Genomic DNA, 25,555 nt, shown 5'->3' on the forward strand with positions numbered 1-25,555 from the left:
CGCGGGTTTCTCCCTGAGCCGCCTCCTGACACTAACACGACGCTGACCCGATTGCCAACGCCCCAGGCCGATACTGTAACGGGCTACCTGACCACTGAGCAGGCCTCCGCAAGGAACCTCAAGACTGCATTTACGCCCAACGAAGAGACTGCGCTCGCCAACTTCACACTCAACCCGTTGCTTGTCTTTCCATTTCTAAGTTCCCAGTGGAAGCCCAATGTCGGAGAATCGTTCCTATTTGCCCACTTCCAGAGCGCCTGCGATAGCACTGCTACTGTCCGCTACCTCGACAAGTTCTACACCAACGCCCATGCCCACGGCCGACGTGCGACAGCGCTTGGGTGCGCACACATCTCTGTCACGTGCGACACCCAGATGGTCAACATCTGGCTGCATTAGCGCGAGCTGAACACTGACGACGGTACGACATATTACATGAAAAGCATCTTCGACTGCTCATCGCGCAACAAGGATCAGCTTCTCAACAGAGGGAATGCGAGAAGTCGATGCAGCCAAGGCGGCTACTCATCAATATGAGCAGTAGAAGATGTTAGGCCGCGGGGAGCAGGGAAGCAAGGTCTCCCGGGTTCAGATGGCTCAGCGCACCCAGTATCCAAGCTGATCCTATCACCGAGACTTGGTCCACACCACCTATCTTATCGACGTATGTCGCGAACGCAAAGCATTCGGATGGCTGAATGAATTGTGATAGGAATTGCTGCGCGGCGTGGGTTGCAGCTAAGAAGAGCTGAACTGCCAGGGGATTCTCATCTTTGAGGACTATCGTATTTTGTCCTCCCTCGGCCCAGGCCCCGTCTAACATATTCTTGAAGTAGACTGATTCCTTAATAAGCGTGGCACGATTTACGAGGAAGCGGGTGGAAGTCGCGCTATCGACGCCAACTTGCAGAGTGAGGTCGGCAACGAGCGGTAAGATTGCGATTGTGAGGGTTGTCGGGCTTGATATCTTGACTGCAGGGGTGCAAGAACAGAAGAAAAATGGGCTGCAGTGGATGTCAGAGTCAAGTAGCGGCGTGTCAAAGAGATACTTTACGATCCAAACCAGAAGAATATCATTAAGCTGAAGTGATAAAATGCCAAATACCGTACCTGCAAATAGGTCATTTCCAGATCTTGACGTAGTATGAATTTCGGTATGCAATGCGCACGATTGGTGAGGCCTTCTGCAGTATCTGGATTGGAGAAGTGGGTCTTCCTGATAATGTTGACATACAAACGCTATACCTTTGCGCTAGTTGAACGGTAAGTCACGGAATAATGCAAAAGCCGAACTAAGAATGGATCTTGCTGGTAATTGGACAGGAGACGGGTGGTCGGAACATTATCTAGCTCCTGGTATTACTGGTCTCGAAATTGGGGGGAAGGGCGATGCAAGATACGTGTATAACATGTAGGTTACTATCTTGTGTCGGGATGTCGGCAGGTGGGGCAGGGGCAGGCGTTGGGTGACGTGCTTGCGTCATCGCGGCTCGGCTTCCGGCAGAAAGTTGTTGTACAGCTTACCATCCTCCAACGTACCACGTCGAATTGAAAATGTCGGGCGCATTTGACAAACTACTAGCCAAGGGCAAGGCGAAGCTCTCCGAGTTTACGGGCCCATCGTCCGGCGGCCATCACCAGCAAGGCTATCCGGGCCAGGGCTATCCGGGTCAACAACATCAGCAAGGTTATCCACCACCTCAAGGCTACCCTCAACCTCAACAGGGCTATCCACCGCCAAACCCAGGCCAGTACTCTGGTGCTCAGTATCCTCCACAGTATCCGCCGCAAAACCAACAATGGGGTGCGCCTCCACAGCAACAGCAATGGGGTCCGCCGCCTCCGCAGCAACAACCTTTTGCACCACCACCCATCCCACAGGGAAGTAAGCCGCACACACCACAGCCCGGCAGTCCCCCGCCTATACCTCAGAACCGCCCTCCATCTGCGCAACCGCCGCCGCCACAGAACATCCCCCCACCACACACTGAGAAAGTATACTGGAGACCATCCTTCGACAAGTCCACCCCCGTATCGCAAAACTTCCGCCACGAAATCGGTGACCACGGCTGGGGTAACAATGAGAAGCAAATGTACACCGACAGCCCCGAAAACTCCTTCCATCACGACAACCGCCTAATCGTGCGCGCCCTAGTCGGCCCCGACAAATGGACCTCTGCCCGCCTAACCTCTCACCAAACCCTCTCCCGACCGCGCGGCTACCTCTCCGCAACCTGTCTCCCCCCTTCCGCCCCCGGCATCTGGCCCGCCTACTGGATGCTCCCCGCAGACCCCTTCAAATGGCCTACCGACGGCGAAATCGACATCGCCGAGAGCTGGAATGCCGAAACAGAAAACCACTCCTGTCTCCACTGGGGCTCCTACACGGGCGAAGACGTCCAGAAACATCGTGTCGTCAAGACCTCCCTACCCGATCTCGCCCGTCAACCGCATACCTACGGCTTCGCGTGGATCGAAGAGGAAGGCATTCCTGGGTGGAGAGGCCGTATGATTTGGTATATTGACGGTAGACCAGTTATGAAGGGGACTATACCTGAGGGAACGAGACGTATGGAGGATTTTAGGATTTTGATTAATATTGCCATGGGGGGAACAGTTAATCAGGGCAAGTTGCCAGCAGAGGGGTATTATGATTTTGTGGTTAGCGATCTTAAGATGTGTGAGGAGCCTGTGGGGGGATGGCATGCGTTTGAGAGGGATTGGGGATGTACGCCTGAGGGTAAGGTGTTGTGACGTGGGGTTATTTTACCCTATTATCCTCATACATCGTAGAATCAATCTTGAAAGTAGTAGTATTTTTGATTCACTTGGTGTATTTTTTTCTATACCTAGTCTATCTGAAAATTTCGAGCATCTCTACGTACCTCCGTTCACATATTATCTCTTTTCCTTTTTTTTCCTTCTCTCTCCGCGTCTCTTTTACTTTTCCCTTTTATTTTACTTTTCCCTTCCTTCCCCCCGCCCCCACCTGTCCATCACCCTTTTTCCTTTTTTTTTCGCCTCAAATCCCCCGCACCCCTCATCTCACAAATGCCAAAAATGATCCTCGGGATATCTCCCTTGAATATCCCCCCCCCCCTGGTCCCCCGTCTTGGCCTTGAAGAGGCTGAGACAACAAACGCCACATTCTGCATGTCAATGTAACGGAAAGATACGATCGCGATTGATCTTCTATACACGCGTGGCAATGTGGAACATGTGGGTCACGCAGGCCCTGGTGCTGGGGAAGGGCGAGACTCGTGGTTCCTTTGTAATACTTTTTTTTACTTTTTTGCGTGATCGAGGGTTTGAGGAGATGGGAAGACGGGGATGGCGCGATGGCGCGATGGGCGAAGATCTAGGCACGGGAACTGTAGTTGCGTAGTTGATGGCGTAGTTTGCGTAGTAGTGTACTCTGTAGGTACGAGTCAGATATGCTTCTATTCTCGTAAGCATCGTTCTCTATACCCTACCAAAACCCCGTTCTATTCTACGACACATACTCCTTCCTCAATACCACCATATCGAACTCCCCCTTACACCCCCACACCCCCGGTCCCTCGGTCCTCCGCCGGACTTCGCTCCAGCCTCTGCGACGCCAATATGCGCCGTTGAGATCGTCGGCAACAAGAAGCCAGAGCGTTACTTTCCCGTTCTTTTCCCCCTTCTCCCTCGCACAAGCACATAGATGATCCCCGAGAAACCCTACTAACCGACTCGCAAGCCCCTGCCCAACAAACTCCTCGTGCACACACACCGTTTTGATCTCCCAGCCGGATTCGCAGTTGGAGCCTTCGCGGTGCCAGCCTCCCTTCCAGGATATGGCTGCTGCACAGGCTACTATTTCTCTTTCCCCCACTTCCCTATCCTCTTCTTGCTTCCCCTCCGAGTCTTCCAACTTGGTTTTGGGTCTAGAAGAATATATAACAGCTACCATACTCTGCTCATCTCCTATCATCTTGCATAGCTCGTCCGGTGAGTCGAAGCGCGGTATAGTGGTATCCCATCTTGGGTCTGAGGTTGCTGAGCGGTGGAAAGCGGAGTTTATGAGGGAGGTTAGGGCGGTGGAGAGGGTGGGGGTGGATTTTATGGTTGAGGAGGTGTAGAGAGCTGGTTGGGAGAGAGAGGTAGTGGTTGAGGACATGGTGTAGAATTGGTGTTGGAGGAATTGATGTGGGGGGTGGAGAGGCAGAGAAGGGGATAGAGAGGGTTTTGTATTAGATGAGTCATCAGAGAGTTTTTTTTCTTCTAGATGGAAAATGTCGTTACTTGACTTTTGAAAGGGCGTGATCGTCAAGATACGCACCTTCCTATTTTGAGCTGGTCGTAGTATTCTCTCTTTTTTGTTTTGCGTTTTGACAGAGAGCTCACAGTGAAGAAAGCGGCGCCATTCTGCATCACAACACAAGATCCTTGAATACTATAACATAAGTTTCATTATTACATAACAAGCAAAAGCTTTTGAGCAAAGAAGCGAGACTGCACACTTGGTATAGAACAGGAACAACGAAAAAGAAAAAGATCAAACGGAACAAATGCCTACCCTGTGGTACCCCATGTGAAGAGAAATATCAAAGAGCCAGCCTAGATTGATACAATCAAGGAAATTCATTGCGACAACAACCGGTGCTGATGGCCAATCCCAATGGACGGCGTTTCGTAAATATAAAACTCCGGGTGATAGATGAGGTTTTGGACAGGAAGGAGGATGACAATGCGCTAGTGACATGATACATATTCGTGGAATGGGGCATGCGCTGCATGCGTCGTCATCACCAAGTCTGCCAGCTTGGTCGATGGTGGCTTAGGGTCCGTGATGGAAGTGGTGTAGGAGCCCTCTGAAATGTCGCTTTTTCTACTGCCGGTACAGGAAGTACCGGACTCTTAGGAGGTTCCGCGACAATGGGAGAAACAGGGTGTGCTGTCAAAGGCTCATGAGCAGCAAATGATGGTGATGTGGGGAGCGGTGGAATAACACCGGGAGCGGCATTGTCAAAGCTCCTTGGCGAGTATACACTCGATGTACCGGAATTGCGTGTGGTGTAGAGACCAAGTTCAATATCGTCGTAGTAGTGATCGACAATATTGTCATTGGTCATAGATGAAACAGGTCTTCCAGCAGGGCTTTCAGGTACGCTGTTTGCTGGCGAGTGATGAACCTGCATGTCTTTTTGGACAAATACACCGCCGTGAGAGTCTACCGTCATACCGGCATGAGAGTCAAGGTATCCTCTTGTACTACGCATCCCGCTTTCGTTTCCGGTCTCAAGCACCGAGCTTATCTTGCTCCATAAGCTAGACTTGCTTGGCTTCGATGAGCCGTTTGGACTAGCACGGTCCTTGGAGCCGACCGGTGTCTTGGTTCGTGATCTTGACGTGAGCTTCTCCTGGAAGAAATGCTTGAAGAAGACCTTGAGGGCTGGAGCATTGGCGCACAAGCAACCAATGTGTAGCTCGAGGAGAGAGGTGAGGAAAAGGTCGTACGTGGCCCATGTGATATCGTAAGTGTTGTAAAAGGCGTGCCAGCTGTAGTAGGCACGTAGCGCGCCCAGCGCAACGACGCCGTAACCCATGGCAAAGATGCCGAACAATGCCAGTTTCTGTTGTAGAGGAATCTGGAGGTTCCAGTACAGAAATGTAGGTAGGATAGCAGTGAGAAGATCTTGCGTCGCCGAGATGATGCTGGCGGCGAGGACGTCGGCACCTTCATCAAAGCAATGGAACTCGTACCCTTGTAGTCTCTTGATGGGGTTAAACTGCTCCCAAAACGCCTCTATCGGTTGGCAGCCGACGATAGGAGCAACCGTCAGGGCGATACTGTAGGCAACGATGTATACAATCGCAATCCAGGTTGTCCAGAAAAACCCTCGTGATACCACACGAGATGACAGTCGGCGATAGAACAGGAGAATAGACACCTTGACCAGCCCAGTAGCGACGCAAAAGATAGTCTCGGCCGCCAAGACGTATTTTCTGGCAATGACCACGCGCAGTGGATCGGTAAAAGCATCCAAATCCCAGATGTGCCTGTCAAAAGCCTGCTTGGTTGCTGACACATGTTAGATGTATTTTTTTCCAACGGGAACACTCAACTTACCAAGGGGATACAGAGCTGTCAAAGCAATTGTAGGTGGCTATAAAAGTCAGCATATAAGAGTAAAGGGATTGATGGAACCGACTATAGATGCCAGCATCAGCCAATCGTCGACTCCTGCACTCTTCTGGTGGTATATCCTGACCCATATCCTGACGAGACACAAGCACACACTGAGTGGTCCCAGGATATAGGCCAGTATGATGATAGCGTCTGATCGCAGCTCTGGGTTCACAAAGTTGGCAGCTGGCCAGTTCTGTGAGACCTCCAGAGGAGGGTAAAGTCCACCAGGCATTGTGGGAAGAAAAAAAGATGCTCTGCTATGTTTGAGATGTTTGAGGTGTAGCAGAGTTCAGTGAAGTTTTCTTTTCAGTGAAGGCATGCCTCCCATATGTGCCTGGTGGCTTTGGCCAGCCAAGACATCTGAGTAAGTAAGGGACGGGGCTTCGTAACAGCTTGACTAGGGCTTTGGAAAAGTGGATGGACTACAAAAAAAGAAAATAAAGGGCCCAAACAATGCATAGGACCATTGAATAATTCACCAAGGTAGTATCCCGCATGACCGGTACTTGAGAGAATTGCCAGCTTTGGAGTCACTTGCATACACTAGCCCGCAACGCGAAGATCCCATGTAAGCTATACGTCGCTCAGGGCTCGGGTTCGCATGAGGATTCCTAGCTGACAGGGGCATGTCATCCGTCGTCGACCTCTGACATGCCCGTCGAGGCGGATCTGCTCAACGTGCCGAAGAGATTTCTCGACCGATTGATCGGTGAAAAAACAAGGACGACGGTGGAGATGAACGGGTGTGATTTTCTTCATTTGTCGAAGTTGCTGACGCATTATTGCTTTTTACACAGTAGATTTCCACCGTGGCCTGGGTAAAAGGATGTAGGTCCTCAACCTGCAAAGGCACCGGAATAGCCTCTGCCATCTACATGTTTTTCTCCCCATGAGGGTTTTGAGTCATTGCACCATGTTTGGGAGCTTTTCAATTTGGAAAGACCCGTTGAACGTCAGGATTTGGAAGTCGGCAGCGGCGCAAGCGGGGCTGATATGGATCCAGAGGGCGGAAGTCGGACGCTCCCGTCAGTGTGGTCCTGGTCGACTATTTGCCCGAAGTAGTGCTAAGCGCTGAATGAAACCAACTGTTGCTCGAACCATTGCGGGCGTATGGGCTGCACAGACCGGAAACGTCACTGCACCGTTTGCTGGACATACATATACCAGATCTTTTATCCCCGGTTGCCGGTCTATATGTATGCACCTGCATCCAGATCGGGGACCCCCAAAGGACAGATGCCACGGTGACAGCTCTTGGCCCACAAAATTCGACTCTCTAGGTAGAGTGGCGGAAATGAGCGGGCTGGAGTACATGTATGATTATGCACTACAGAGAGGTACGAATCCGATTGATGCAACCTGCGCAGCGATTGCCACGAAAGGAATTCTTTTGCCAGGTTTGCAAATCTGAAGCAAGAAAAAGTAAAAAGCAGCTGCCGTTAATTACGTCTAGACGTCCAGGCGTCCCAGCGTTCGTTGTGACGGGGGCCTAGCTGCAGTGGGCTTGACAAGCGAGAGGCGTGGGGTAAAGTCAAAGTGACGACTGTGTTGCAAAGGATGTTTCGAATATTTAGTAGTAATGAATTCATGCGATTGTTGACGTGATTAATTTGTTGCCTGGTTTGTACATCTGCACTCTGCCGAATGGGGTGTGCTCATGGTGATGCAGGTTGAAATGCGCAGGTCATGGACGGTTTGTCTTGAGAGTACACTATTGCCATCGGAAGAAGCCGCGCGTTGCATGCAGCTCATACATGGGTGACTGGCCTTTTTTCTTCTTTACAATCTGGAGTATACGAGGAGGTTAGAGTCTAGAATGTTCACATATACGCGAGACACCTGAGAGGGCCGGATAGCTGACATTCCATCGGGAGAGGCAGAATGTGCGTCCACTGGCCAGCATTTTGACATATATAACACAATTTATGACGTTTCGATGGCAGCCATCAACGCAGGCCTTGGAATCATCGGTTCAGGTGTGGCTCTTGGTGCTGCAGGAACTTTTGCAAAGGGTATGGGCTTGTTCGTCCATGTTTGCTTTTGCTGAAACATGCCGGAGCGCCGTTGACTAGCGTGCATCTAAAAGCAGCCTGCCGACATGAACTGGGCAAATGCGTCAAAGCTTCGGATGTAGTCATCCGCTACTGGAACCGTTTACGGGAAAAAAAACATGTATGCTTTTGGTATAGAAGCACGGCTGGCCCCTAGCACATGTCGCAGGTTTGCAATGAGTTGAAATCACAAGACTTTGCTTTGCCGTATAAGAGGCGGCGGCGAGACTCCGCTCTGGCCATGATGCCAACGTGATGTAGTATGCGCAGCGTCGCATCACAAGCCGGTAACGACTGCTATACGATGGCAATGCATCTCGCCCCATCTGCTCACACTAAAGGATTCGATCGATATCGGTGGCTGGCGTGCAGCGCGGGGGCGAACGGAAACCTTTCCAGCGTGGACCGAGTGCCAAAAGTGCAGACTTGCGGGGCGCAAAAGAAATGTATTACATATAGAAGTATGTGGTATTGTTAACAGGCTGCGGACCTCGGTGACAGGTTTCGTTTTCGCCTGAGCGGATGGAAAGGGGAAGTGGATGCGGAGAAGGCGTTAGTGACCCCGTTGCTTTTCTAACCCGATGCCAAAACTGCCGATAGTGATGGTTCCGGCTGTGCAGGCATCATGGTAGCACAGAGGGAAAAGAACATGTTCTCAACATGCCTGGGTAGCCGTGTACTCTACTTGATGCGGTGGGGGTATGTGATGCGCCTTTGCGTGGGATGCCGTTGAACGATAGGTAAGTCGGCGACTAGACAGTCTAGGCTGGTTAGGGAGTTATTACAGTGCTGAAGACTACACCTAGGTAGTACAGTAAGTATGTACAGTAGTGTGTAACATGTGCCTAGCTTGGCCGAGTCGACGTAGAATAAAATAAGAGGGGCTGACTGAGTGCATGGTCTGTGAGGCATTGTTATTAATGGCGGGTGGGGGCATTGTGATTGGACCATGTTGCACAAGGGGTGTTCCGAGGACCTATGGATTTGCTAGGCGGTTGTTAAAAGGCTTGTATACTCAGTACTTGTGTACACTACATACATCCAAAAGAGAAGACAGAATGCTGCGTAATCTCTTCTCCGACTGCGAGTCAAATCAATGACAGGCACTGATGCACAATGACGGCAGTGCTCTGGTGTTGAGGGGCTTACCGAGCATGTTGGTGGAGTGACGTATGTGCATGGCAAAGATTTGTTCCTGTTGCGCCCGTTCTGCCCACCAAAAAACTTCGGCCGCGCCTCACCGCCTGCGCTCGGTCAGCCACTTATGGCTTACTCAGTCACACTTCCATACTCGAACCCAAACTTTTCGGCTCGTTTTGGTAGTGACATAGCAATGGGCATGGCTAGCTCGACAGCACTATCGGGCTCATGGCTACATGCTCGAGTATATGGAGCACCTTTTTTTCCAATGGCCGGCTGCTGCAATAATAGCGCCGTCAAGCCGCGACACCAGCCGCGCCCAACTCCCGGATATACGACGAGACTAAATAGCCCTCCCGTCGCGTATTAGCAGGCAAGATCCACCAGCTCCACTACGATCGCCCGACGTCAGGCTCGAACTTTCGGCACTGAGTGGCTAGCTTCGGGCTGCCCAAGATTGTTTTCTTTCTTGCATTCGACCACCACCAAAAACTGCCGCTAGATTTGGACCAGAGACAAGCGTGCCACCACCATGCAGGAGGAGGACTACGAGGTTCTGCGCAACGAGGCCAATGCGAACCCAGAAGCCTATTCAACATGGGATCCCAATCGCCAGTTTCGCGAGCAGTACCACCAGCGCCATATGCACGACCAGACTCTTGCTGAGCGTGAACGCAACATCGCAGCCCATGAGCGCGGAGAGCGCAGAGCGAGCGAGTCGCTAGCCCCACGCGAGGAAGAAGCAACGCCTGTGAGAGAGGAAGTAGAGGAAGTCGCATCGCCTCTGTCACGCCACAGCACATCCTCCACCTCGACCACGAGCTCTACAAGCTCAGCCTCGACACACAGCGCCCGCCTCGAGGAAATCCGCACCGCACATTCGACGCCCGCACGCGACCGCCGACCGACTGTCAACTCGCAGACCTCGAGCGCAAACTACCTCACCCTGCACCCCACCGAACGTCATCCTGAAGCCATCCGCCGCATAGAAACACATCGCAGCCAGCATGCCGGCACCGTTGGAGCCTCCCCGTCCGATTCGCGTCTGTCCAGAACTCTCACACGACGCCGCACCGAGAAGCCCCTGCCCAATCTTGGAGCTGGAAAGCCGTTTCCTCCACCTCTGCCCGATAGGGAAGAATATGTCGTCGAGTTTGATGGCGTAGATGATCCACTACACCCGCAAAACTGGCCCATGAAGAAAAAGCTGGGAATTGGCGCTATGCTGGCTTTTGATGCGCTCGCTGCGACCATGGGCTCCAGCATCTTTTCAGCTGCAACAATTCCCGTCTCTCGCCAGTTTGGTGTAGCAAACGTCGTAGGTACGCTGGGTACGAGTTTGTTCGTCTTTGGATATGCCTTTGGACCTTTGGTATGTACATATGCACGCCGCCCAACCAGAGACATAATGTACTGATAAGCTGCAGATGTGGGCACCTTTCTCCGAGCTATACGGCCGAAAACCCCCTCTCATCATCGCCTCCCTTGGATTCGCCATCTTCAGCATCGCTGTCGCCGTAGCCAAAGATCTCCAAACCATTATGATTTCCCGTTTTTTCGCTGGTCTCTTTGGATCATCACCATTAGCCATTGTCGCAGCTGTCTTCGCCGACATGTTTGACAACCGGCTCCGTGGTCTAGCTGTCGCCGTCTTTTCTGCCACAGTTTTCATGGGACCTTTACTTGCCCCTTTTATTGGTGGCTTCATCACGGAAAGCTACCTTGGATGGAGATGGACCGAATACGTTTCGAGTTTCATGGGATTCCTGGCGTTTGTGTTACTGTTGTTCTTTATGGAAGAGACGTACCCACCTGTAGTGCTCATCAACAAGGCCAGCGAGCTCCGACGTCGAACAAAGAACTGGGGCATACACGCAAAGCAAGAGGAGATTGAGGTTGACTTTAAGGAGCTGATTATCAAGAACGTCAGCAGGCCCATGCGCATCCTGTTCACAGAGCCCATCGTCTTACTCATCACCATTTACATGAGCTTTATCTGTAAGTTCAAGAATTGTATTTCCTCGCTTCAGGACGGTATGCTAATTATACCAGATGGTCTGCTCTACCTCTTCCTGACTGCCTATGCGCTCGTCTTCCAACGTGTATATGGTTGGAGTGCCGGCATCGGCGGCCTTGCGTACTTTGGTATGGTCGCTGGTGAAATCATTGCTTTCATCGTTGTCGTATGTGACAATCCACGATACGCTAAGAAGCTGGCGGCAAACAACAATATTCCTGTCCCAGAGTGGCGTTTACCAATCGCCATGGTCGGCGGTGTTCTCTTTTCTGGTATGTAACTGTCTAACAAGCTTTCAGCTGACCCCTGCTAACGCACAACAGCTGGTCTATTCTGGTTTGGTTGGTCAGGTTACACTGGCAATGTCCATTGGATTGTTCCTGTCCTCTCTGGCCTCTTTACTGGATTTGGAATCTTCTCTATTTTCCTCTCTTTGCTCAACTACATTGTAGACGCCTACCTCATGTTCGCCGCTTCCGCCATTGCCGCAAACACATTCATGCGGTCCATATTTGGAGGCATATTTCCTCTTTTCGCTACCTTCATGTTTGAAGGCATGGGCATTGAGTGGGCAAGCACACTGCTTGGATGTGTAGCCGCAGTGTTGGTACCCATGCCTGTATTCTTTTACTTGTATGGAAAGAGAATTCGAGCCAAGAGCAAGTTTGCACCAGCGCCGGATATCGCCCAGGACAGAAGGAGAGACGAAGAGAGCAAAGGATCAGAAGTAGCTGAGAGTGGAGAGATGACAGAAAGGGAAAGTGTGAATGGCGAAAATGGAGGATTGCACAAGGAGACGAGCAAGGACCAGTAGAGGTTTAAAGGCGTCAAATATTCTTTTCTTGTACATCTAGTAAACTATTAGACCTTTAATTCAAGCGGCATCTTGCCCATATCTCATGCGCCTCAATGGAGATAGATGTTGTGCCAGAGTGCACGACAGCATCGTTTTCAGTAAGCCGGGCCTGTGGCAAAGGAAGGTTAGCCGAGGTGCAGTCTAGTCTTGGAATAGAGATCGGGCCGTATGAGAACGAGGCCCCGGACGACAGTCCTCCAGATCTGCCCCACAACACCAGCCCGTGACGCAGACATACCCAGCATTTGGGATCGTGGGGCAAGTATGGTCAGTCGTATTCGTTGGAATTGGTATTACTTCCGGATTTCAGAAAAATGTATAAAAGCCTTGCACGTCAACTCCATATCTCGGCACTCGACACCCTCCCACGGACACCTCACTTCGAACAGCCCTATTTCTTACTCAAGTCTTACATCATATCAATACCGCCAACATGTCCATGTCCGTGGAAGAATGTCAAACGACACGCGCTGGCTTTCCCAAGCCGGTGCCTGATACACCCACTAATGTGATGCAACAATTCAGCATGAAGGGCAAGACTATTGTCGTCAATGGAGCCGCCGAGGGTATTGGCGGTGCTGTCGCAGATGCCATGGCTGAAGCGGGAGGCAACGTCGCCCTATGGTACAATTCCAACAGCAAGGCCGTCGAGCGTGCAGAGAACCTGGCAAAAGAGCACGGGGTCAAGACAAAAGCGTACAGCGTCGACCAGACCGATGCCGCCGCCGTAGAAAAAGCTGTCAAGCAGGTTGTCGAGGACTTTGGCCGCATCGACTGCTTCGTGGCAAACGCAGGCACAGGAGATAGCAAGCCCCTGCTCGATCAAACACTAGAGTCCTACCACAACCTCATGCGTGTCAACGTCGACGGACCAGTCTACTGCGCCAAGTACGCCGGTGAGGTGTTCAAGGAGCAAGGATTCGGCAATCTGATCCTCACATCGAGTATCTCAGCACACATCGTCAACGTACCCGTTGACCAGCCAATCTACAACGGCACGAAGGCTTTCGTGTCTCATCTGGGGAAGTCGCTGGCGCGCGAGTGGAGGGAATTTGCACGGGTAAACATTGTTAGCCCGGGATTCTTCGACACAAAGATGGGTGCGGGACCGCTGGTTATCAATGAGGGACTGCGTATGATTCCCCTTGGACGACAGGGCAATGTCAAGGAGATCAAGGGACTGTTTTTGTATCTGGCGAGTGATGCGTCGAGTTATATGACGGGAAGCGATTGCATTATTGATGGCGGATATGTGCTACCATAACGCAGGGATACGAGATGAGGATTTAGAGAAGAATTTATGAATTAATGAGTTGAAACTCTGTTCTTCGGTACATGGTTCCCTAACTCACCCCACGTGGCAACCGTTGATGTCTGTCCAATCTGATACCAGGCATTACACAATATGGTCTTTGAGGTATCTTACCAATCACGCTTGTTGAGACAAGACTTAGTTTTGCTGCCTGAGCGGTCGGCTCATAAAAGTTTGTCTCCTTCCTCCTTACTCAAGCTTGACGTTTCTTCCGCTTCATCTTTCCTCTTTCCTCTTTCCTCACAACAATAAGCAACGTCCTCAAGGGTGTGTGAGCACGACTGAAATAACACTGACTTGTAAAAGTAGGGCGTACAAACTCACCACAGTAATGCAGAACTAACTTTTCCCTCCTTACAGAGCGTTTACATTCCACTAAGTGGGCCGTCGCGTTTGCTCTAGCTAAAATGTCTCAAGTTGCTGCTTCCGTATCAAAATTTTCAGCATTACAGCAGTCACCACGGCATAGCTGTGATCCTCCAGATTGATAACTACTACTTTAACTATCGATGGGCTGCACTGATCCAAATAATACAGCCCACTTCTTACTGAACAGTACAGATTCAGAATCTAAAATGAAGTTGATAGAGACCAACCTCTTCGCCACTCACCAAGAGCCATGCCCATCTCATCGTGAACGCACGGTCACTTTGGCCCTGATCACTGTGAATTTGTCTGTCACTGGCGTTTGTTCATGCAGCAATAATTTCTTGCTCACATTTACTTGTAGGCGGCTATCCAAGAGTATATATCTTCGCTCGCCCTACAGTTCTTGTCCTCGTCGTACTTACGAGTGGAGGCTGATAGTTTCAATACACTCAAGGAAGCTGTTGATCAAGCTGAACAAATCTTTCAAAGCACAACGAAAATATTCCAGCTGTCTGGTCCAGACACAACTTCGACAGCCGGTTCCCTTCTACACCACATTATTGTCCACACTTGACGTCCTGTCAAGTGACAGCAAAGAACCGACACATATCAACATGGCGTTAGTACCCCCCCCCCCCACCCGCCCGCTCCAGCTTGTTGTTGTTTTGGCATCGTTTGATCGACCTTGTTGTTGTTTTGAGTCAATTTCTGCATGAAATGGGATCTCTGGTAAGCATGAAGCGAACCCTATTGACAAGAGAAGACCAACTCGCTCTACTTCGACTCCTCGACGCGTATCCACCGTCAGTATTCAGAAGCGGTCGGTCAAGAGAAGCACAATACGCCAAGCTTCTACCGCTGATACAGACACACCCGAGAGAACTGAGGCTCGCAAACGTGGAGGTGCTCAATCCTTTCGTTTCTTGGATCTACCTGGAGGTACCACTGATTCCAATGGCGAAAGCAGCCCAAGCTAAATAGTCGCAGAGATCCGGAACAGAATCTACGAGTACATGCATGGCCAGCAGACTCAACTTGTGCTCGTTCACCGGCCACGCATCGCCTCTCTACGTCCCCGTACCCGGCTTGATCGAAGCCGCACCCTCCCATCAGATATCGCTGCCCAAGAATACGAAGAGAGACTCTCGAGCGACAGCAGCATCACCAATGGCTCCGAGTCCGAGAACATTCCTCGAAAAACCAGCCGTCCGTTCTGGGGATTGACGCAGGCGAGCCGGCAGCTCAGGTATGAATTTCGCCCGATCTACTTGATCAACCAGGAGATTGGCCTTGACTTGAACAACATATCCGGTTATTTCAAGGCCTTCTATCCCTCTGCCGCCAAAGAGCTTGCCAAGATCGGTCCTTCAGGCGAACGGGAGTCTACCCTGTCTTTCGTCGGTCATGTCACGGTTGCACTTGGTGAGACGGCCAACAAAGAAGAACGTGGCCCCAAAGGCATCGAAGTACTACCTCTGATTGAGGTTTGGGCAAACGGCTTCTCAATGCAGGCTGGATTCGGTCGCTATGCGACGAGTGGCCACCAATGGCCGGTCGATGCAGAGACAAAGGATCTGTGAGTTACATATACTATTGAATCTAACTAGGCCTTTGCAAGGAACATTTCCACTGATTGTGTTACAGCTACCGCGTCCTTGGCCGTCAAGTTCGGAGGGACCAGTCTTGCTCAGAGACGAACGAGCGCTGGAGAGAGATTCTGCGCTGCCGGTATCTTGCTTCGGTCCGTATTCATCGCGTTCCGGTGGTGAGATATGTCTCAACACCAGGATGGGCTATACCTCCGGAGCTCCTCGCTGCTTCTATCCCCATACCCACAAACAGCGCCTACCCGCCCAACGTCCAGATGTTCCGTGTTCCAGTGGTACCAAGACCATACATACACCTCATATTCAGGAAGGACAAGGCCGAGCCCTGGATGACAGAGTTAGAGTCTGTGATTCCCGATAATTGGCTGCTTCAGCACGGCTTTGAAACCATGGAGCACTTCGAGGTCAAGGTGGGCGTTAAAGAGTAAAACAATAGCCGGGGTCCTCGCGCCGCTGATTCTTTGAGTCTTGAATTTTGGCACGCACGCACTGCACATGAATGGTAAGTACGAAAAGTTTTGCTCCATTTGGGCGCAAGTTTTCGGAGGTACTCTTGATCATTAAGGCACTCTTGTTACTGGGAGCGCTAGTCCGTCTGGCAAAGGGGATGGGCATTCATGAGGAGGTGAGCATGGCATATGGATGGCAAGTGGAGGGTAATGATTCAGTGGTATACTTAGCGATGGAGGTATGACTCGACGACATATCAAATGAGGGGGGAATGGTTCGGTGGTACACGCAGTGAAGGAGGGATGGTTCAGTGGCATACAGTCAGCGGCAGATATCGCAGCATCGAACCCATCACTGGCCTACTTTTTGGGTATCTACCGAGAATACTTGCATTCGGAATAACAGTCTTGCAACACCAACAAACACATACATCCACATATGTGATATCCGTGGGTCCACTAACACGTCTCGCCTTGCCGTTGTGCCGATAGACGAAGTATATTTTGCTTTTCGAAACCGAATGAGCAGATAACAAGGAGCACTCGGCCGCGCTGCAGCCCCCGTTGTGCGCCATTGTCCAATGGGGGTGTTGTTTTGCTGAGCGGAGTGTGCTTCAGAAAAAGAAATCATGACGCACACACCAATGCAGCCAGTGGTTGTCACTAAAAACAAAAAACATGAGTGCTGGCAAGAAGATAGCCGTGGAATCCTGTCGATATCTGCATAGCATATTGATGGTAATGGTCCAGGGCCTTGTCGTGAAGACGCCAGGCACGTGCTCTCTCGTCATTCCCCGCTCGCAGCTCCACCCTACCCTGGAAGCCGAAACTCTTGCAACCGTCATCGCCACCGACGCGTATGTGGATTTCTCAAACAACAGGCCAATATGGCGTAACCACACACATCCACATTCATTTCTACCGCTAGGACAGTTGGTGCGCCCCTGAATTTCGCGTTTCCAATGTGCAACCCGTCCCCCCTGCATTCGCGCCATGAGACGGGGACTGTCGAGTGGGTGGACAACAGCTGTATCTGCATCAATTGGCGTTGAGGAGGTGGCAAAGCCTCGCGCAACGCGATTCTTTTCCTGTGAGCCATTGTTGAATGAGGTACTCGATAGAGTGATGGTCCGCCTTCCGCTAGTCCAAAACACCCAATGGCGCATGCACGTCCAAGCATCCCCTGCTACCGTGAGGTCATTGACAAGGATGCAGACCAGTTCCCACACTTCCCACACACTCACTACTACTGTTCACCAACCCTTGTCCGGGTGTTGTTATCTTTAGCAACTACAGCAGCCGACAACTCATGAAGCTTTATGTCGTTCAGGTGTCATCTGGCCAATAACTTTGACGACGTCTTTTGCTGCCACTACATTCCCGACCCAGACCCAGACATTCTCCCACTAGCACCAACCGCAGACATGTCGCGACCACAAAGCATGCCCGACTTTACTGCTCTTATGGACTCGTCCAAGTCCCTATTTGAACAAACAACCACCTCAAATTTTGAAAGACGCATACACAGTCGACGACAGACGTCACCAGAGCGAAGGACCCAGCAAACACGCAAGAAACCTAGCATCTCGCTCGCAGCTGGCTTGATGATGAATACAGAGTCTCCATTAGTCACTGGCTCGATGTCGCCCCGCAAGGGGAGTGGTAGTCGGCCTCCTGAAGAGGGAAGGGTAGAGACAGAGGAAGGCGATACTCTCTTCTACGCCTATGCGAAGCGAGTAAGTGGTGTCTGCTATGTTCTTTGCGACAATCGGCACCTGGATGTCCAGACTGACAGACTCCATAGAGCGACTACCCATCCTCGCCTCCCTACATCCTCACATTCGCCTCGGCTGCCGTATGCTCGCAATGGTGGCACCTTGTCCAACAAAACTACCCTTCGTCCGCCCGTCGCCCGAGCCCCCAGTTCTTCATCATGCGCAGCGAAGACATAGAACTCATACAAGACGATTTAAAATTCTTCGACCTCCGCAATAAATGGTTCTACTCCTCCCAAGACAGTCCCACCTGTCCCCCCGTCGTCCTCCCAATCCAACACTCCAACGGCACACTCGCCCTCCCACCTTCTCCTCTCCCATCTGAAGAAAAGCCAAACACCTCCGCCCTCGACAGCCTCGCCGAAAGCCTTACCCGCCTCGCCAACATCGTCGAAACAAATGCCGAACAAGTCCACGCCCTCTCTGTCGCCCAATCAACCGGCCTACAAGCAATGCAAGAAATCAACGAATCAAACAGCATCCAAATAAAAGCCATTTCTGCCTCCCAACTCAAACTCCAATCTCTCGTCGACCAAAACGCATCCCACTACATTGCCCTCTCCAATAAACATTTCGAATCGCAAGAGTCTACGCGACAAGCCCAAGAGCACAGCCAAAAAGCACAAGATGAAGCAAAAAATCTCCTCACATCGACGCTATCCCACGTCAACTCACTAGCGAAAGCGCAGTCGGATCTTGCGCAGACGTGCCAATCTATGATGCAGAGTTTCGAGTCTTTCACCCATAATAATCATAGCATGGTGGGATCGGATGCGGCGAGTTCACATTCACTGGGTTCGACGACGTCGAGTGGGGTGCTTGCAAGCCGGATTAGTCCGCCGCCGAGGAAGTTGAACCGGAGGGTTAAAGGGGTGTGGTATGAATATGATAATAGTGTTCCTGGGACTACTGGGACTGGGACAACAATGGTGCGGAAGAGGGCGGATTCGGTGGGGGTGGAGACGCCGCCGAAGAGTCCGGTAGTGTTTAAGTCGTGAGGTTGATTCTTGTTCAAGGAGAACGATGTGTACTATAGGCGATGGTTTCTTTTAATGCTTCGTTTCTCGTTTAGCGGGGTTTGGTATTGAAAGGTGTTTGAAATTTGCATACTACAGTATCTAATCGTATGGCGTTGTATGGTTGCTGGAAGGAATTCAAAAGTACTACTATATTTATCAAGCAATGATTAGTTTCTCAACTTCATCGCCAACCCACACATCTACAACCTCCTCGCCAATTCCACAGCCTCTTCCACCAACTCCTCCAGCGTAATCTTGGGCAACCCCAACTTCTCATTCCAAACCTGCTGCTCACTCGGAAAATCGTACCCAACATCCACATCCGCCCCGAAACTCAGCGCCAACAGCCCAAACGTCGCACTTGCATCCCCTTCCTCATATTTCCTCTTCAAACGCTCAATCTCCGTCTTACTCTCCCTCTCCTCCACCTCGAACGTCTCCCCACTAGCCTTCTCCAACGCCTCCACAATCTCCCTAACACTGACCATAAAATCGCACAGAAAAATCTGCTGATTCGCCGTCTCCTCCGCGCGCAGCAGCACCTGCGCGACCGCCCTCCCCGTATTCTTACTCGACGTAACCGCAAACTTCTTATTGCCCGAATCCCAAACCCTCGCCGTGCGTCCCTTAACATCAATCCCTAAGAAGTTACCGGATTGGGCGGGATTCAGCGCCCAGTCCAGCCAGCTACCGCAGCAGATACTACTCCACGTCATCCTTCCCTGACTCTTTTTACAAGTCTCGATGAGGTAGGATAGCATATCTCCCTTGATATCATACGTAGGCACCAGCGCTCTCGCACGGGGGTCCAAGTTATTCGCCCCAAACTCGCTGGGGATAAAGCGTTTCACGCCCGCCGCCAACGCGGCGTCGATGAGGCGGAAGGCGAGGCCGTCTTTTCCGCCGGCTGTGACGGGGGCGGTGGATAGGGCGACGACGATGGCGTCTTGACCCGTGAAGAGGGAGGTTAGTTCTGGCGTTGTGAAGGCGTCGGAGATGGTTTTTACGGTGATGCCTGGGGGGAAGGTAGCACGGGAGCTGGCGCGTGTGCCGATTGTTATCTCGAGGGAGGGAGAGGAGAGGAGCGCGGTGAGGATGGGGAGGCCAACTGAGCCGGTTGCGCCGAGGATGAGGACTTTGTGGATGGACATTTTGGGGGGTGGGGATGGGGGTTTGAAGGAGTTAGGGAGTGCTCGAGAGTTGGTAATGTGTGAGCTGGGTAGTGCTGTGTGATGATATTTTTTTGATATTCTCATCACGGCCTTTTATACCTGTTCAAACTCATCTTGAATCCTACTTTACAAATGCCGTCAATTCAGTCTTGCGGTGGAGCTGTAGTCTCGTTCGATGCCACTATACCAGATGTGTTGTTCATTTCGAACTGCTGCATCGGCCGCTGCATCCTCACTTTGCGCCCCGGCGATTATGGCTAATTACTCAGCTGTAGTCTATACCGGGATTGTGTAACTTCAGCATCGTCGGGTGGAGAAAAGTAATCAGCACGTGACGACTAGGGTTGATGCGGTATAGTGGCCATATATAGTGTCCGCCTTTGCAGCCGCGGTGATGTAGTAATCATAGTAACGTGTTGTAAGCAGCGATTTCGCCAGGGCATGAAAACTCCCCATGACTTCCTCAGCCATATAAGAACCTGGAAGGAGTTGTTACGGGCGGAAATGAAGTAGTGTCGCTGAATCTTCGGACTGAACACCCGTAGTCATAATATGAGTGCCAAGTCATGCATATCGTATCTAGAATACAGTCTCGAAAGATAGCTAAATGGCTCAGAGAAGTGTACTTTCTTTTTCAATTTGTTTTCTTGCAGAGAGGTGGGCGGATGAGATGTAGAGTACGTGCGGGGTTTACTTTTGTGCGATGTGACGGCGGGATCGGGCCGCAGATTCCCCGGCGTTCCTTCTTGTCTTGCCGCATCACCATGGTATCATCTGAAGATCTTTACCACACCCAATCTCGTGCGCACTGCGCATTATCTGCATGTGTCTACCCGTAGTCGGCCATCCAATACTATCTCGAGATGCGTGGTTTGCCCAATCTGGCCGTAGCTATATAACGGACAACGGCATCATACTGGCTTCTTCATTGAAGGTGCCTTAAACAATACTCTACCATGGAGAGAGCGAATCTTCGCGACTGCTAGGCGCTGTGGTAGGATTTTAGTATTGCTTCAGCCTTTCTCCGCAATCTATCACCGACGCTATACTTTCGGTTCTCCTGACATACCGTGGTACATGCACTTCAACCAGGCATCCAATCCCATTCATCTCCGCGCAGCACTACATGCAGTGCTCGAGTAATCTCGCCACCTACTACGTGGCCGCGGCGCGACCGAACGGTGGTGATCCATAATAAATAATAAGTCGTAATGTTAGTCGCGGGAAGCATTACCAAACTTCTAATAAAAGAGCTACTGCAAGTGTATAGTGCCATATGATTGATGCCCCTTGCGTAGGCGGATCCCATGGAACACAGGCGCTTAGCGCTCGCCTTCTCCGCCTTCGTGCTACAATGGCCTATTACCTTCGGATACCACGGAATGTCCTTGCTTCTGCGATCCTTCTCGTCAAATTGCAGACCCATGGGATATCTGGACGATCGCCATGCGGGTATCCACCCTATGCCCTGGTATTATTGGCTATCCTCCTTTGCGAAGTCCAGGTACCCATGGGGCTGGGGAAAGAGTAAGAAAAGTGCGGTCAAGTGTTAAGTACTCCATTCTATCCATACCCCGCCCTAGCTCAAGATCTGTCAACGATTGGGTATGTCTCCAGCCTTGCTACAAGATAATGAAGTATTGTGGATCCGTGTATACATACTTTACATTTTGTTCTGTCGGCAGCTATCATGCGCCATGTGTCGGTAATCGCCGCTCTATGCTTTTTCCTCTACAATAAGCATCGCTAAACGGGCTTGAAACAATGCAGCAGCACCTTTCACAGCAGTCTGTATGCACGGGAATCCTCTCGGAGCCGCACGACACGCGAGTCACCGCTTATGAAGGCCTTTCACCGCTCACGTGCAGACGAATCTTGTCTGTTAAGCAAAAGCACAAGCAACGCTTCTGATGAATAAGAGCGCTCAATAAAGAATGTGTCACAAGCCAAGCCTCCTGGATTAATCTAGCCGTTGGAGGTGTAGCTTTCCATACCAGGCACATGGCGTCAAGCCGGACAAGCGATTCAGAGCGCTCAACTACCCTATTTCATTGACAACATCCCCTAATAGGAAAGACCATGTACTATCCCACCCTTACCAAATTGCCGATACCGTCACTACAAGCCCCGAATGGCTTGGCTACAGCAGACTACCTGTTCCCGAAATGGTGTTTGCAACAACCAAGGATACCTTGTCATATCGTGCACGTTTGCTGTTACATCGTGCCATAAAATGCGGGCTTGAGGCGGACCACCCATCATCACTTCTACACATCATCATCAGCCACTGTGTGCTTACCTGGCGTTAGTTCAGGTGTTGGCCAAGAAGTAAACGCAGATATAGGTAATCTCGCCACGGCATTGCTGTCGTGTATCTTGCTCAAACGCAAGTATTAGTAGGCGAGTCAAAAAATGCGGGCATGGCACTAGGAGCCCGTTTGAGAGACTGACGAAAAAGTTGAGGCAGATAACGCGGCACGAAACACCATTGGATACGCAACAAGAAACGTTTGTGGCGTCAGGGTACAAGCTCTCGAGGCCCATGTTTGTACTACGACTACTGCATGAACTGTGAGAGGGCTAACATTAGCCAATATCTGTAGGTAGGGTAGTTCCGCATCTTTGCAGCCGATTGATGCACACTAATGCTAACCCTCCCAAGCCAAAGCTTACCGAGTGTTTGTAGCTTATGCTACTCGTCAATTCCAACATACACTAATTCAGTCTGCAGCAAGCATTCTTACCGGAGACGTATGAGAGCTCATAAAACGCAGATAGGTGGGGTCTAAGGTTGTTGATGACTGGCATGGCTGGTTGGTCTTCATGACATGAGGTGGCGCTGGAAACGGATGTAGACTGGTTACAAGGTATGCCCTTGGCCGACTACAAATACCCAAGTTGCTCGCATACGACGAATGCGTGGTAAAGAAACTCACGTTTACGCTACAGCCTTGAGCATTCGCCACCATGCTTAAGACGCCCACTGTGGATTCAAGTCTAGTTGATGCGCTGGAACTGATATCGCAGACGGGTCATACGAGCCATTCGCAAAATGACGCTACGAGCACAGTGGAAATGATGCCAATACAGTCCAAGAAGGATGAGATGAGCGTGAAAGAGGATGAACAGCAACCTGCAGCCGCCAGTCCCCGCTCATCAGTCGCAAGCAAAAGTCCACCAACCTCCGATAGTAGAACGCCATTCCGGATAATGGCAGCATTCGTCGCGCTTACTCTTTCGCTGTTTCTGGTAGCTCTTGATACGGTTCTCATACCTACCGCTCTACCGACCATATCGCAATCTTTTCAAATCCCGGATTCACTTTATGCCTGGACTGGATCCGCTTACCTACTCACCAATGCCGCGTCGATACCGTTCTGGGGTAAACTGTCGGATGTATTCGGAAGAAAGTCTGTTTTGCTCATCGCCAACTCCATCTTTCTGGGTGGTAGCATCGTCTGCGGAGTGAGCGTCAATGCCCCTATGCTGGTTACAGGTCGAGCTGTCCAGGGCCTTGGTGGCGGTGGTGTAGTAGTGCTGGTGCACGTGTGTGTCAGTGACTTGTTTTCAATTCGCAACCGCTCCTTCTACATGGGCATGGTCGGGGCAGCATGGGCACTCGCCTCTGCTCTAGGTCCAGTGCTTGGCGGTATCTTTGCCGAAGAGTTGAGTTGGAAGTGGTGTTTCTACATCAACATACCGATTGTTACGATTTCAATCATTGTGCTCTACTTCACTCTCGAGCTCCATGATCCCAGAACGCCGCTCCTCCAAGGCCTTGTTTCTGTCGATTGGGTTGGCATAACTACGATCATCACTGCTGCCGTCCTATTGCTGGTCGGTCTTCAGATGGGTAGTGGTGGTTCGTATGCAAACCCAATGGTCATCTCACTTATCGTCCTTGGATCAGCTATCTTCATGGCTTTTCCGTTGTCCCAATGGTGGGAGGACAAACGCGGCGGCAGCCCCATCATGCCCCTGCGCATATTTAGAGACATCAGCAACCTCAGTGCACTGGGTGTCTGTGCATGCGATGCTTTGGTATTCAACTCCGTGGCATACTTCCTGCCGCTTTACTTTCAAATCGTCCTCGAAATGAGTCCGGCAACCACTGGACTCTTGATGCTCGCCGTTGCTATACCGCTAGCAATCGTATCTTTGACATCAGGATGGGTCATTGAAAAGATCGGTCGCTTTATCGAAGTGCTCCAGATCGGATTATTCTTGATGACGCTCGGCGTTGGTCTTCTCATATCCTTCGACGCATCGTTTGATCTCGGAAAAGTCATTGGCATTTTGGCTGTCATTGGACTCGGGTTTGGCCCCAATTTTGCAGCTCCGCTTATTGCCTTGCAAACACAAATACAAGACAGCGACATGGCTACCGGTACAGCAGCTTTTGGTTTCGTCCGTATGATCTCGGGCGCTATCGGTCTAGTTCTGAGCCAGGTCATCTTTCAGTATCTGACGGCGCCTAATTTTCAAAGACTTGTCGACAGTGGTATCTCTATAGAGTTTGCCACTAAATTAGTTAGTGGAGAAGCAATCTCCCAAGGTGTCCAAATTGGCGACCTTACTGTAGCTCAGAAGGAGGTCGTCCACCAAAGCTTCATGGGCCCGTTGAGGAGAGTGTGGATTTTGTACACGGCTGTTGGTGCGATGGGACTTTTTGTATCGTTTGGGATCAAGAGAACAAAATTGAACCAAGAGCCATCGCCCTTGGCTAGAGTCGAGCAAGGCGGGGATATGGAGAGTGGAAAAGTTACTTCGACCTGAACATACTTGCCTGGTGCAGTACCTAGACAGCATTTTGGTTTCTCAACAGCTTAGCGAACGCAATATCGAATAAGTTTGTCTAAGTATCGTTTGAGATTCTACAACATTGTTCACAACATCCAGGTGAAACCTGAGGTCATGAATAGCTACTTCAGTCCTACCAACTACGTTTCCAAAACCCCACAAAGATTGTATCTCGCTAGGACTGTCATCGAACCCATCAATATCTACAAAAGACTCATAATGGAAATTCTCAACGAGAATTTACCGCTTTTTGGCACACTTTTGCCAACGCAATCTCGTAACACTATTCCTACGAATTGATCGTCATCGATATCTCAGTGCTTTATGAAACCGACACTCCTAAAAATTTGAAGCCATACTGCACGAGAAATCATGGGCTCAACTGAGAAGAGTGGCTGAAGAGAATGACCCTCCACAGAGTTCAGGACACGAGGCAAGCGGAATTTAGGCCTTGGGGGGGCAAGAGTCTTTGTGGTTCGCATTCGGCTACGATATTGTGGTAAAAGTTTCGGTACTTTGATCAATTGCCGCTTACTCTCAAAAGAAGCTCGAGTTTGGGCGCGAATCCTTGTGATGGAAGCTTTTGGTGGGCCAAAATAGCCGGATAAAAAATGGGCCTGGTATTACAACGACAGTACCACTACACTATGAAGACAACACCACGCACTGTTTAGCTATTGAAAAGAAGTTAGATAATTAACGCTATACTTCAGAAGAACTCTTGATGTTTCACGAAACTTGCAATGCCCATTATGATGATTTTAGCAGTGATTTGGGTTGATGTTGAACGTGATTTTTTATCCGGCTGTTTTGGTCCACCAAGTGGAAACA

At 50.8% G+C, this 25,555-nt stretch overlaps 10 protein-coding genes across 10 annotated transcripts; 6 read left to right on the plus strand and 4 right to left on the minus strand.

The window, feature by feature from the left end:
• Positions 1-479: 479 nt before the first annotated feature.
• On the minus strand, positions 480-1,379 carry COCSADRAFT_215652 (uncharacterized protein). The gene is made up of 2 exons (XM_007696938.1): positions 1,055-1,379; positions 480-1,004 (listed from the first exon to the last, which is right to left on the minus strand). The coding sequence occupies exons 1-2, from the start codon at positions 1,123-1,125 to the stop codon at positions 551-553; spliced, it is 525 nt and encodes a 174-aa protein (XP_007695128.1). The 5' UTR covers positions 1,126-1,379; the 3' UTR covers positions 480-550.
• Positions 1,380-1,485: 106 nt separating this feature from the next.
• Positions 1,486-2,895, plus strand: COCSADRAFT_32598 (glycoside hydrolase family 16 protein). Its single transcript, XM_007696145.1, has one exon. The coding sequence runs from the start codon at positions 1,555-1,557 to the stop codon at positions 2,752-2,754; it is 1,200 nt and encodes a 399-aa protein (XP_007694335.1). The 5' UTR covers positions 1,486-1,554; the 3' UTR covers positions 2,755-2,895.
• Positions 2,896-3,166: 271 nt separating this feature from the next.
• COCSADRAFT_32600 (uncharacterized protein) lies at positions 3,167-3,476 on the minus strand. Its single transcript, XM_007696146.1, has one exon. The coding sequence runs from the start codon at positions 3,454-3,456 to the stop codon at positions 3,193-3,195; it is 264 nt and encodes an 87-aa protein (XP_007694336.1). The 5' UTR covers positions 3,457-3,476; the 3' UTR covers positions 3,167-3,192.
• Positions 3,477-3,490: 14 nt separating this feature from the next.
• Positions 3,491-6,389, minus strand: COCSADRAFT_76675 (uncharacterized protein; the record flags this gene model as incomplete). Its single annotated transcript, XM_007696939.1, has 4 exons — positions 3,491-4,412; positions 4,777-6,049; positions 6,098-6,134; positions 6,267-6,389. The coding sequence occupies 4 exons, from the start codon at positions 6,387-6,389 to the stop codon at positions 3,491-3,493; spliced, it is 2,355 nt and encodes a 784-aa protein (XP_007695129.1).
• A 3,217-nt stretch (positions 6,390-9,606) lies between these two features.
• On the plus strand, positions 9,607-12,271 carry COCSADRAFT_132316 (uncharacterized protein). The gene is made up of 4 exons (XM_007696940.1): positions 9,607-10,720; positions 10,776-11,346; positions 11,401-11,637; positions 11,689-12,271. The coding sequence occupies exons 1-4, from the start codon at positions 9,881-9,883 to the stop codon at positions 12,177-12,179; spliced, it is 2,139 nt and encodes a 712-aa protein (XP_007695130.1). The 5' UTR covers positions 9,607-9,880; the 3' UTR covers positions 12,180-12,271.
• A 168-nt stretch (positions 12,272-12,439) lies between these two features.
• On the plus strand, positions 12,440-13,556 carry COCSADRAFT_32603 (uncharacterized protein). Its single transcript, XM_007696147.1, has one exon. The coding sequence runs from the start codon at positions 12,655-12,657 to the stop codon at positions 13,483-13,485; it is 831 nt and encodes a 276-aa protein (XP_007694337.1). The 5' UTR covers positions 12,440-12,654; the 3' UTR covers positions 13,486-13,556.
• Positions 13,557-14,816: 1,260 nt separating this feature from the next.
• Positions 14,817-15,937, plus strand: COCSADRAFT_132322 (uncharacterized protein; the record flags this gene model as incomplete). The annotated part of the gene is made up of 3 exons (XM_007696941.1): positions 14,817-14,841; positions 14,890-15,478; positions 15,547-15,937. The coding sequence occupies exons 2-3, from the start codon at positions 14,916-14,918 to the stop codon at positions 15,935-15,937; spliced, it is 954 nt and encodes a 317-aa protein (XP_007695131.1). The 5' UTR covers positions 14,817-14,841; positions 14,890-14,915.
• Positions 15,938-17,382: 1,445 nt separating this feature from the next.
• COCSADRAFT_76734 (uncharacterized protein) lies at positions 17,383-18,731 on the plus strand (the record flags this gene model as incomplete). Its single annotated transcript, XM_007696942.1, has 2 exons — positions 17,383-17,694; positions 17,763-18,731. The coding sequence occupies 2 exons, from the start codon at positions 17,383-17,385 to the stop codon at positions 18,729-18,731; spliced, it is 1,281 nt and encodes a 426-aa protein (XP_007695132.1).
• A 221-nt stretch (positions 18,732-18,952) lies between these two features.
• Positions 18,953-19,903, minus strand: COCSADRAFT_78815 (uncharacterized protein; the record flags this gene model as incomplete). The annotated part of the gene is made up of 1 exon (XM_007696943.1): positions 18,953-19,903. One exon carries the CDS (start codon positions 19,901-19,903, stop codon positions 18,953-18,955), a length of 951 nt encoding a protein of 316 aa, XP_007695133.1.
• Positions 19,904-22,802: 2,899 nt separating this feature from the next.
• Positions 22,803-24,977, plus strand: COCSADRAFT_32606 (uncharacterized protein). The gene has a single exon (XM_007696148.1). It carries the CDS (start codon positions 22,892-22,894, stop codon positions 24,698-24,700), a length of 1,809 nt encoding a protein of 602 aa, XP_007694338.1. The 5' UTR covers positions 22,803-22,891; the 3' UTR covers positions 24,701-24,977.
• Positions 24,978-25,555: the final 578 nt, after the last annotated feature.

Source organism: Bipolaris sorokiniana (genome assembly GCF_000338995.1).
Source record: "Bipolaris sorokiniana ND90Pr unplaced genomic scaffold COCSAscaffold_1, whole genome shotgun sequence".
Classification (NCBI taxonomy): Eukaryota; Fungi; Ascomycota; class Dothideomycetes; order Pleosporales; family Pleosporaceae; genus Bipolaris; species Bipolaris sorokiniana.

What these genes read in the sequence shown, in the direction of transcription:
- COCSADRAFT_215652 (XM_007696938.1), bottom strand. Translation starts at nt 1,125, where the DNA reads ATGACCTATTTGCAGGTACGGTATTTGGCATTTTATCACTTCAGCTTA. An exon ending in ATATTCTTCTGGTTTGGATC is followed by an intron (nt 1,005 to 1,054) that starts GTAAAGTATCTC and finishes CATCCACTGCAG; the next exon opens with CCCATTTTTCTTCTGTTCTT.
- COCSADRAFT_32598 (XM_007696145.1), top strand. Translation starts at nt 1,555, where the DNA reads ATGTCGGGCGCATTTGACAAACTACTAGCCAAGGGCAAGGCGAAGCTC.
- COCSADRAFT_32600 (XM_007696146.1), bottom strand. Translation starts at nt 3,456, where the DNA reads ATGCTTACGAGAATAGAAGCATATCTGACTCGTACCTACAGAGTACAC.
- COCSADRAFT_132316 (XM_007696940.1), top strand. Translation starts at nt 9,881, where the DNA reads ATGCAGGAGGAGGACTACGAGGTTCTGCGCAACGAGGCCAATGCGAAC. An exon ending in GATATGCCTTTGGACCTTTG is followed by an intron (nt 10,721 to 10,775) that starts GTATGTACATAT and finishes GATAAGCTGCAG; the next exon opens with ATGTGGGCACCTTTCTCCGA. An exon ending in CGGCGGTGTTCTCTTTTCTG is followed by an intron (nt 11,638 to 11,688) that starts GTATGTAACTGT and finishes AACGCACAACAG; the next exon opens with CTGGTCTATTCTGGTTTGGT.
- COCSADRAFT_32603 (XM_007696147.1), top strand. Translation starts at nt 12,655, where the DNA reads ATGTCCATGTCCGTGGAAGAATGTCAAACGACACGCGCTGGCTTTCCC.
- COCSADRAFT_32606 (XM_007696148.1), top strand. Translation starts at nt 22,892, where the DNA reads ATGCTTAAGACGCCCACTGTGGATTCAAGTCTAGTTGATGCGCTGGAA.